The 11,574-nt window shown below is 38.7% G+C and overlaps 2 protein-coding genes across 2 annotated transcripts; both read right to left on the bottom strand.

Annotated features, from left to right (window-relative positions):
- LOC109845069 (cytochrome P450 CYP736A12-like) lies at positions 3,292-7,207 on the bottom strand. Its single transcript, XM_020414256.1, has 2 exons — positions 7,063-7,207; positions 3,292-4,111 (listed from the first exon to the last, which is right to left on the bottom strand). Exon 2 carries the CDS (start codon positions 4,106-4,108, stop codon positions 3,395-3,397), a length of 714 nt encoding a protein of 237 aa, XP_020269845.1. The 5' UTR covers positions 4,109-4,111; positions 7,063-7,207; the 3' UTR covers positions 3,292-3,394.
- On the bottom strand, positions 5,627-10,278 carry LOC109845979 (cytochrome P450 71A1-like). Its single transcript, XM_020415205.1, has 2 exons — positions 9,580-10,278; positions 5,627-6,184 (listed from the first exon to the last, which is right to left on the bottom strand). Exons 1-2 carry the CDS (start codon positions 10,276-10,278, stop codon positions 6,119-6,121), a joined length of 765 nt encoding a protein of 254 aa, XP_020270794.1. The 3' UTR covers positions 5,627-6,118.

Genomic DNA, 11,574 nt, shown 5'->3' on the forward strand with positions numbered 1-11,574 from the left:
GTCTTCGTTGGCATTCTCGCTACCACCCCATGCATTGATGGGAGGATTATTGGCATTATGAGTCTCATTCGGACCTATGTCCTCATCTTCAAGATCAATCTGATTACGACGACTTGGCTCGCCTTGCTGATTTGTCAGCGCTCGGATTTGCTGGTCATGCATTTCTCTCATACTCTGCATGGCCATCTGCATTTCGAGCTTGAAGCTCTCTTGCTGTGAGCATCTTGGCCACTTGTTCCGCGCTTATCATAAATGACTCGTGGGGTTGTCCCTCGCTGGATACTGTATTGTCTGATACGACAGCAGAGCAGGAATCTGATTCTTCATCTTCTGACGGTAATCTTGTCCGAACCCTACAATAAGTTCCTCGTATGATGGCTCCGGACTGCAGACGGGTCATCCGCCGGGGTACTTCCAGAATCGACTCGGGATTATCCTGTGTCAACGTCCCTTTGCTGGTCATATTGGTGGTGGCCCTCGGGAATTCTCCATCCTCGACTACCCTTCTTCTTTGTCGGAACGCCTAGGGCTTGGTTTTGGCGTTTCGGTACTGAGCCTTTCGAAAACCGAAATTCTTTCGGGGACTGTCTTAATGCAGTTGCACTCAGACAATACTGCCCAAATGAGTTTGGAACAGGGGCACTGAGTTTCTAGTCCTCGAGGACTCCTCTTCCTGGTTTTCCTCATACCACCAACACGATAGTACAACTCGTTGGCTTGAAGGTCGGAGTAACTTATCGTGTGTTGGAACGACTTCTCAGGTATAACGTTGTCATCTTCAGACGACAACGTTTCCCTCTGAGGGCGAACTGTCTTCTTTGGGCTTTCAAGAGTCACGCGCCTCGAAACATGCCTTCTTGGGCGTGAATTCTCAGCGGGCTCCTGGACTTCAATGCGCAAAGTGGCGCACGCAGCTGCCTTGAATTCGTTGTCATGTTGAAGGTGACGGCGACCCCCAGCATGTTGAGTCGTTCGGAGCTTCTTCATCGGGCCCAAACGTTCTTGAACTGGAGCTTTGCTTTTTTCATCGGGAAATGGACCGAGGCGCTCCAAAACTGACTTCTTTCTTCGGGATGATTCTGCGTGATCTCCCGGAGTATCCATGAGAATTATCAGCGATTTGGAGTGGTTCGCCGGAGATTGAGCTTTTGCTTAAGGCTGCAAAGGTTGCTCCTTAGCCTGAATCGCCGCTTCAGACTTTGGCCTCCAAACTTGGCGGGTTAGTGGCGGGGTTTTTTTTCCCTCCTTCTGTAATCTCCTGCGGGCTTCCTGGACTTGAGCCCGTGCTTGCGCTGACAGTCGCGCGGGCGCTTGCGAATTGCGCTCTTCGAGTGTCGAACGATTCCGGTTCTGACCACGGATTGCATTGTCGTTGCGTTGGCGGGCTTGGATGGAGCTGCCATTCATCTGGTTGTTTGAGGTTGTTTGCCTCTCAGCTGTCTTCAAGATCCGCGTTATAGGGGATTCCTATCGGTGGATTCGGCATCGCCTTTCGCGAGTTTCTTTTGGCCAAAGCAGTTGGCGTCGCCTCTGACTGGGCCTCTGCTGAAAGAGTCACGGGAGGAAATTGCGGGATAGCAGGCTTAACCTGGTTGGAGGTTGGTGGAGCCTCACCTGATGCAACCATGGCATCAATCGGGGTGAGATATTCGTTGGTATTCTCAACTTCTTCATACTAACGGATTTTTCTCCTGGAGGAGAATTTCTTGGACTTGCGGGGGGAGGTGGATCCAGACGAGGATGACATATACTCCTCGAAATTTTGTTGGTCGAATTCATACTCGACCTCCTCCTCGACCGGGATTGAGATCCGCGGCTGCGACGCGACGATCTCGGCAGCGAGATCGGTGGCTCCCACTGTGGTCACCAGATTGTTCGCGGGAAAAATTGTTTTCTTCATTGATGATTCCATTGATTACTTTGTTAACAATTTATCGGTTATAAAGATCCGGTCTTTTTATAAGATCCGGTTACAACAAAATCAAAAGAAAAGAAAATTACAACTTTCCTTATTTGTCGAACGAATCGCGAGATCCTGTTTTGCGGTCTCTCGCTTTTGTGGGTTCTTCACCTGCGCCGGGGTTAATCCGTGGACCACCACGCGATCTTGATCCGGTCGGATCTACACGGTATAGCGGGTGTTATCTCACGAAGGAAATAACAGCCGAGGGGATTATTTCATCAAGGAAATAATAGCCCGTAGTTATCGAAATCGACTAAGCGAAATCGAGACTCTTCTCGGGATCAAAGGCTAAGCTTTGATTCGGAGGGAAACCGTGTAGATCTCAGATCTGATCTCTCTCGAACTCCTGCCTTATTTGGCGTAGATGATCGTCAAGAACCAGATCTGGAAGTTGAGTCTTCAAAGCTCCGAAAGTTCAAGTCCAAATCTCAATCCGGCAGAGTTTCGGCTCCAAAATTCCAACCCTCTACAAATGAACCATGCCTCTCTATTTATAGGCACTCTTCACTATGCCCTGGCACAGTTGGCCGGCCACCATGGGGTGGCTCGGCCACCGAGCCACCATGGGGTGGCTCGGCCACCCCATGGGGTGGCTCGGCCACCCCATGGGGTGGCTCGGCCACCCCATGGGGTGGCTCGGCCACCCCATGGGGTGGCTCGGCCACCCCATGGGGTGGCTCGGCCACCCCATGGATCCTGATTTGGCAGTAAATCCGCTTCGGTGTTTGAGTTCGAATCCGTCCCACAGTTGGATGACTCGTTGACTCACCGAACCGTTAACTTGATTCCGCACGCGAGTGGATGTATTCCGTTGTTCGCGTGCGGTTCGTTAGCCTCGTAGCCTCGTTAATCTGCTTCGTCGCATCTCACTTAGCTTCGATGTTGCGGTCTAACGATTACGCTTGGATACATCGCCCGATTGGTCGTTGATATAATAGAAGAAGAAGAAGTCGCTATCCATATCAACAAATTAGCTGTTGGAAAAAGTATCATATAATAAATCAACATTTGAGCATGACATTGCCAAACACTTTCTTAGGGCGAGTTAATTTGGTATTGCAAAAGCTTATAATAAGTTATTTATATAAACTGTTTGCTAACCATATATCAAAAGTTGCTCTCAAAATCAGTTAAGATGTGTGGTAAAAATGCTCTTAAAGGTGATTATAAGAGAAAATGACAACAATAGACATAATTTTAGCTTCATGTTTATTGATAGCAGAAAATAAGGGCAAAATATAAATGATATATATGACGTACAAATTATAATTAAAAGAAGTTGCTTTTAAAAACATGTTGTTTCTAAAAAACTCATTTAAAAGCAAAAATAATTTCAATAAGCATACACATTTTATTTATTACCAAACATCATCATTAACTACTACTTAAGAAGATAACGAAAGAAACTCACCACCATTAATAAACCACTAACTATACGATCACTGCGGTTCCTGCCTTATTACAAATTAAAACAATTTGGGCCGGTCCAGTGCTCCGACCCCATTGGCATAGTACAACTCCTACGACTTCATGAGCCTTTTCAGTTACATCGAGCCGTTTCCTCGGAATCGCCCATAACGGTTCGGCCCGCGGCATAGTGAATCCGTAAACTTCTTTCATATCCAAATCCGACCCGCCTTTAGGAAGATCCCAGTCAAAACAGTGGATCATCTGAGCTAAGATCAACGGGTACACAACCAAAGCAAGTTGCATACCGGCACACATTCTTCGACCCGATCCAAACGAAAGCAGTCGGAGACCGTTGTCCCTGTAGTCGATGTCACTACTGACGAACCTTTCTGGTATGAACTCCTCTGCGTTATCCCACACTTTAGGGTCTCTGCCTATCGACCACAGGCTGATCATCACGTTGGAGCGCTTCGGTATGAGATACCCGTTGACGACGCATTCTTGTTTACCGTGGTGGAAGATGAATGCATTGAGAGGGTGGAGCCTGAGGGTTTCCTTCACGATCATGCTCAAGTACTCGAGTTTCGGTAAGTCGGGCTCTTCAACTTTCCGGTGGAGGCCCACGACTGCTTCTAGCTCTTGTTGGGCCTTCTTCATGATCCGTGGATGCTTGATGAGCTCCGAAAGGGCCCATTCGATTGGAGTGCGCAGTGTGTCCATTGAAGCCTCGAGCATGTCCTTAAATGAAACAAAATCACTAAGAGGGTTGATATATTTACGAAGCAATGGAAATTAACTTGGTACGTTATATAATTTGGACGAACTTCACGCATATTATGTACTTATCATGGAGTTTGTAGGGGCCTATGAATGGAGATGCACTACGCAAGTCTGTTCAAATCAAAGTTGATTTTAAACATTCACCCATAATTAAACTATAGGTGCAGACATATTTAATAATATATGTATTTAATAGTTTTTCTAATCTGAGATTTAACTCCATTTCATATATTCGGTAGACAAACTTCACGCATTGGTGCGAATGAATGCCGTAAAGTAATACCTCTTCTAAGTAGAGACAGAACTGGATCTAGAAAAGCAACTTTGGAGGTTGGTATAGTAAGCGGGGACTGATCTGCATGAGGGGCCTTTGGTGTGTGATCAACCACATCACCAGTAATGATTCTTAGGGATATGATACTTATAGTATTCATATCCATTCACCAATGGGATATGATACTTATTGTATATATTCATATCCATTCACAAAGCATGAATATAAATATAAATATTGATTTGTCTTGATAAAGAAAATTCATATTTATACTTACTAAAATCGGCTATGGATACATACATGCATAATATTTTAAAAATATAATAATGAAGATGTTTGTCCACTTACAAAATAGTTGGAGCAAATTGGGGCGAAGTGGGATAATTGTTCCAATAAAACAATTTAATACCTTTGGAATATTTTGAGTGGTGTAAAGTGAAACAATTTAGGATAATGAGAGACAAGCTTTGATTTGACAATTCATGTGAAATAATTGATGATGTGGCACCTTAGTAAAGTACAATATTTATCTATCAATTAAATCTAAATTAATTTACCTAATTGGTTTAGTATATTATTTGGTATGATATTATAATATTGATGTAGAACACAGGCTACATTTTTTTAAGCGGGACAATGGCAAGCCCAAACGCGGTCCCGGTCGAGGAAAATAGCTTGCTGTGAAGAACGAGTCATAACATTCAAACCATAAGTCGGAATTGGACGAATTATATATAAAAATCATGTATTTTTTCGAGACGGGGCCGACCAAACCTATCAAAGTTAGGTTAGCCTCCATCCGTTTTGCCAAATTCCCTCCGGTTTGAGAGATATCAGTGTTTTTGTCAGTTTTTTACTATTTTTAGTAATATTTTAAGAGTCTGTTTTGATTAGGAAACAAATTCGGTTTGATCTTAGATTTGATCGATTGACTTCCCTAATCTTAAGAAGTCTTTTAGGAAGAGTTTTGTTATTTCTATTTTTGGTAAAACTTGAGTCATAGTAGGAGTCTTGTTTCTTTTCTATTTAAGAAGAGTCTTGTAAGCCCTAGATGCAGGGCCGGCCCCGAGCTTTGGGTTGCCCTAGCCCAATCCAATTTTGGTTGCCCCTTATATTAAAATTTTGGTACGAATAATAACGATAAAAATGAATACATATAATACAAGTTAGCGTTCTATATTGGGCTCAAACTGATAATATTCTCATGCAAAATCAATATTCATATAAGAAGAGATTACATTTGTGCTACAATTCCCATCAAAGAAAAATACTTCTCCTTGAATTTTTTGAAGCGAATTCTTCAATTAAGTCATCATACTCAAGTTTCTCTAAGTATTCATTTTCAATTGATATCATTGCCAATCCATTCAATCGTTCCTGTGACATGGTAGTGCGAAGATAACTTTTTATTAATTTCAACTTGGAAAAACTTCTCTCTGCCGAGGCAACCGTAACTGGGATAGTTAACAAAATCCGATAAGCAACCCATGCACATTGAAAGCCACCATCATCCCAATAAGATCTTATGAAGTCAAGGATGTCTATTGATTTAGTCACTTCCTTCGGCAACATTGTTTGCAAAGCTCGTAGGTCATTGAATAAATCTTTCCCATGTATATCACATTGTTGGTTGTGTTCCAAGTATCTTTGTAATTTAATGCAATGTTCCATTAATTTTTCTTCACCAATACTCATGAACTTTGCATTAAACAAAAAACCAAAGATTTCTTCATAGAGCTCGGATTGTTCAAAACGATCTTTGAGTGATGTAAGAGCTTGATCAATAATGTGGAGGAAATAGGAAACTCTAAAATTATCCTCCGGTGATTGACTACCTTCAACATTCGCTTCCACATCCTCATCAAAATGCTTCTTTCTACGAACCACTCTTTTTATCGGAAATGTCGGATCAATACCAACATCATTAGCAAGTTCATTGGCTTCTTGTGGACAGACCCCTTATCTTCAAGAAAAGCATCACCCATAAAATTGACATGTTTAAAATTGAAAATTTTCAAGGGTTACTTACGGACAGACCCCTTATCTTCCCAATTGCCTATTTTCATGATCCCCTTGCTAGCCCCCCACCCAAAAAAACACAATAACCAGGTGTCAAAAAAATCTACAGTTAATCTAGATTTTGCTCAATTTGCTTGGTCTACCGACTTCCTGTCAAACTTAAATTATCACTTTTAATGGTTGAACACATATTAATTTCAAAACAAGGAATTCCAACATATATATTATTCTAAAAACTATGCATGTCTTGAGGTGAATGAAATTGGATCACATGCTAAATCCACTTGTGCCCGCGGATGTTCATAGAAAGAAATTCAGAACAGAAGATAGAATATGTTATTCCCATATAGGATCAATGCCTAATTAGCAATATCATTATTATTAAAACAAACCCTAATTCATTCCAAAACATCATAACCCCTAATTTAATTCTTCAACTAAGATAGTAAGATTCAACCAAGATTACCCCTAATTTAATTCTTCAACAACTAAGATTCAACCAAGATTCAACCAAGATTCAAAATCAAAATCTTAATTTCATTGCAAAACATTAAACATAAAAACGCTAAATTTCTGTCCAAAAAAACCCTAAATTTATTTAGTTAAAAAATTTTACCTGATGGGGTGAAGGATGAGTCTGATGGGGTGAAGCTTGAAGACGGGTCGTCGGAGGCTCGCCGGCTCGGGAAGGAGGACTGGAGGTGGTGGAGAGGAGGGTTTTCAATCTTTCTTATTTTTTCTTATTTTTTTTGTGAGCGGGATCTGCAGGACAGAGGAAATTGGGAGTTGGCCAGTTGAGTAGGGTCATTACTAGAGTTTTTTTACAAATACAACCCCTAAATTTTTTTGCATAAAGACCCTCTTACATAGTCTACTTCAAAAATCAAATATAAATACAGTTTGAGGGGTGTAGGAGCGTTCGGGATGGGTTGCCCCCCGGCCCTGGGTTGCCCCAGCCCCGGGGCTTGGTGGGCTTACCCCAGGGCCGGCCCTGCCTAGATGGATAACTTTTGATCAATAAAATTTCTCTTTACGATATTTTCTTTGTGGATTCAAAAATTGTTCTTTATGGATTCGGAGAACGCCCTTGGTGGATTCCGAGGCTATCACTTTCGCACTGCGTCAAATGTAATACATTATTTTACTTTATACTAAAATATATTATATTATATTCTAATTACTAAATAATTATAACTATATTTAATATTATTAATTAATATAATATAATATATTACAGTAATATGATATATTATATAATAATTGATATAATATACAAATATTATATTTAATATAATATTTCAATAATATAATATTTAATCAAATATTATAATATTTTGTTTAATTCGATATAATATTATTTTAAAAATTATATTATTATTAAAAATATAATAATTTATTTTATTTTATGATAATTACTATAATTTAAATAGCAATAATTGATGTCATGGCTTTTCCTTATTAAAAATATACATATTTATAATAACAATATACTATTAATTATGTTTTCAATATTATTAATTAAAAAATATTATTATATATTATATTAATTAATTTTACATATATTACCATACTTTAATATATAGTAGATTATTATAATTTTTATTACAGTAATACAACATTATTTAATATTATAACTACCAAACAATATATTTAAGAGTATTAATTAATATAATAAAGTATAATAAAAAGTAGTAATTATTATATAATAATTATATTATAATATATTAATATATTTTAAATATATAAACACTATATTATAATATAATATTTTATATTATAAAAATACTACAATAATATTTTTATTCTAACTAATAAAATATATATTAAATAATATAAAGTAATATTATAATAATATAATACTAATATTGTAATATATGAAATATTATTAACCAATATGTAATAACGATATATAATAATGTTATATTAGATAATATTATATAATATTTTATTATCTTACATTATAATATACTTTTATAATATAATATAATTAAGATATATTATATATCATAATACAATTAACATATATTAGATATTTAATAAATTAGTTCTTCAAAATTATCTCACTTTCCTCATGATTGTCCCAAAGTTAAGAATGAGTAATTTTTGGAGGTTGGGATAAATTTTTTTTTATAAAAGTGAGTTAATTTTGTGAAAAGAGGGGGTAATTGTTTCAATCTCATTGTCCCAATGAATAACACCTTGAAGTGAAATACTAATCTCATTATCCCAATGAATAACACCATAAAGTAAAGTCCTAAAAAAATTATCCCACTTACACCAAAATTACACCAACCAATAACCCCACTGAGGGTATTTGGAATTTTGGAGGAGCTTATTTGTAGACTCTTTTATCTATGATAGCTTTTGATGGTTTCTTTGGCTATTATGATACAAGTTGTGTAACGATTACTTGGTTAGACTAGTAATTTGTTGGTCAATCCTAGCTTATTTAAGTGATCTTATAAGCAAGTTTTTTTTTTCAAAATTAGGGTATACCATCTTTTTAAAATGAGACTTACAAGCTAACGTATTTTAAAATAGACATACATGAATAAACAAACTTCAAAGCTATTTTAACCCAAAAAGAAAAATATAGAAAGAGAAAAAAAAGAAAGAAAGAAAGAAAGAAAAGCTTTCCCAGACACCTCCAATATCTTTTTGGACAATATATATTAAGATAAAAAAATTGAAGATAGAGACATCGAAAAAAAAAGCCCTAGAATACAAAAATTAATTAAGCTCCAAATCCTAATTGCTAACTGAACTATTAACTTCCTCCCTTTTACTCCTTAGCGATTTTAGTCCCTATATATCCTCTATGTATTGCATTCGTCTCTTTCTTACCCAATTGTTCATTCATTCCGTCTTGCCTCTAAACTACTAAAATGGTCTCTATTTGTCCGTTAAACTATTAGTTTAAGTACATAATAAATTATTACTTTTTATTTATTAATTTGATGGTGTTTAAAATGAATTAGAGAATAAATACTAAAAATAGTTTAATGGATAAGTATGGAAAAAAATTATAGTTAAATAATCTCTGTTTTAATTAATAATAGTGATCTCTTTAGTTTTTTTTTTTTTTTGGCTGACAGGCACGATTCAAATTCCTTTTAACTAATTTCATACTTACTAGAACAATGGCCTTGACGGTAGTCCGATCAATCCTCACCCCATCAACCTCCTCTCCACTCTCCATCAACTCCAACATCACATCCACAAAATCCTTCACCTCCCCTTCCCTCTTCTTCCCCTCCTTCAAATGCTCATCAATCACCCTCTCCAGCATCTCATCAAACTCCGCATGCACCTTCCTCATCCTCTTCCTCAACCCCTGCACGTCAAAAACCCTAAGCGCCGGCAAGAAATCAGCAGCGTTGAACGCTCCGAACAAACTCATGAGCTCCTTGGTATTCTCCATAAACCTCCTCCCTTCCTCTGTCCCGGCCTCAAACTTCCTCCCCATAATCGTCCGGGTCACGATACCACATATCACCTCCTTCACTGCCGACGAAACGCTCACCCCGGAGCCAGACTTGGCGGCGCACGCCAGCGTTCCTACGAAAAGCGCGACTTCTTCAGCACGTACCGGCCGAAAGGCCAAGATCTTGGGCGCGGAGAGGAGGTGGGTGACGCAGAGCTTGCGAATGTGGCGCCAGTAGTCGCCGTAGTCGGCGAAGGCGAACGCCGCCTGTGGCGCGTAGGAGAGGGAGGCGGAAGACCTCCAAAGGGGGGCGTTGGCGAAGGTGTGTCGTGGGATTTGAGGAAATGCTCGCGCAGTGGAGGAGTCGGAGACCACGATGGTGGGGACGGAGCCGATGCGGAGGTGCATGAGGGGGCGTGCACGGCGGCGAGGGAGTGGAAGGTGCGGTGGAGGGCGGGCCGAGGCGCGGGATGCAGCCGAGGATCGGAGCCCGGTGGGGCCCGGAGGGAGCGGCGGGGAGTACGCAGCGGCGGAGGGAGAGATAGGCTCCGGAGAGGAAGGAGGGAGAGGAGGAGATAGAGGGAGGGAGACATTTTAGTATTTAGGAGAGTCCAAGGTTGTCAGGGCGAAGGAAATAATATTTGTTTAAGGTGGTCAAGCGGTGTATATATATACATACTGTGTGCTGTAGTTAATGACTTCGATGTAGTGAGTTAATAGCTTGTTTGTTTGTGGGGAAATGAAAGGATTTAAAATGAGGACAAGAGGGATCATGTGAATCTTAGCATTTTGTGGTCCGCGGATATAAATCTAGAATTCGGACCCTTTTACTAAATTTTAGGCCACGTCCTTTTTTTTTTTTTTTAAACCTGGTATTGCAAGGATGGCACGCAAAGTTTGATCCATTTGAGACCAAACCGGAATCCACTATTATCTGGTTTAAACTACCTCAGAAATTAGGGCCACCGTTCGTAAAATTTATGAAAAATGTCAGCTGATCTGTAGACATGGACTAGGGATGGCAAAATGGACCCAAAACCAATTGCCCATCCATGCACGCCCGTTAAATGAACCATCCAAACACACCCATTTAGTTAAATGGACCATAAATGGGTGGGTATAGTTTCTATTAAAGATAAATTGGTCATTAATGGGCGGGTTATTACCCACCCATTTACCCGTTTAGATGGATATTGTTTTAAAAACACCCTCAACACTTCAACAATTATAAAACTTATTTTTAAAAGTTAAAAATTATAGAAAACACTTAAAATGACTAACAACCCCTTAAAATTTTGAGATTTGCAAAAAACACCCTCAAAGGTTAAAATATTATAAAAACACCCTCAAGAGTTAAAAATTATAAAAAAACTATCAATATTTTCTAACCTCACAGATGACACATGAAATTCAAAAATTACCAATAGCCCATTGAAATTTTATAATTTGCAAAAAATACCCTTAAAAGTTATAGAAAATGAGAAAACCACCCTCAAGACTTTAAAATTACCAAACAATTTTAGAGTTTAATAAACTTGCAAATGACATATGAAATCTAAAAAATTTCAATAGTCCCCTATAAATTTAAAATTTGCAATTAACACCCTCAAAGTTTTAAATTTTTAGAAAAACACCCTCCATAGTTTAGAATTACAAAACCATCCTGAAATTTCAAAACCTACAAATGACACATGAAATCCAAAA

This window comes from Asparagus officinalis, chromosome 6 (assembly GCF_001876935.1).
Source record: "Asparagus officinalis chromosome 6, Aspof.V1, whole genome shotgun sequence".
NCBI classification, from domain to species: domain Eukaryota; kingdom Viridiplantae; phylum Streptophyta; class Magnoliopsida; order Asparagales; family Asparagaceae; genus Asparagus; species Asparagus officinalis.

Coding starts and splice junctions, on each gene's coding strand:
- LOC109845979 (XM_020415205.1), bottom strand. CDS start 10,278: ATGCACCTCCGCATCGGCTCCGTCCCCACCATCGTGGTCTCCGACTCC. Junction 6,185..9,579: donor CCGTCAAGGCCATTGTTCTA/GTAAGTATGAAA, acceptor CATCACTCAAAG/ATCGTTTTGAACAATCCGAG.
- LOC109845069 (XM_020414256.1), bottom strand. CDS start 4,108: ATGCTCGAGGCTTCAATGGACACACTGCGCACTCCAATCGAATGGGCC.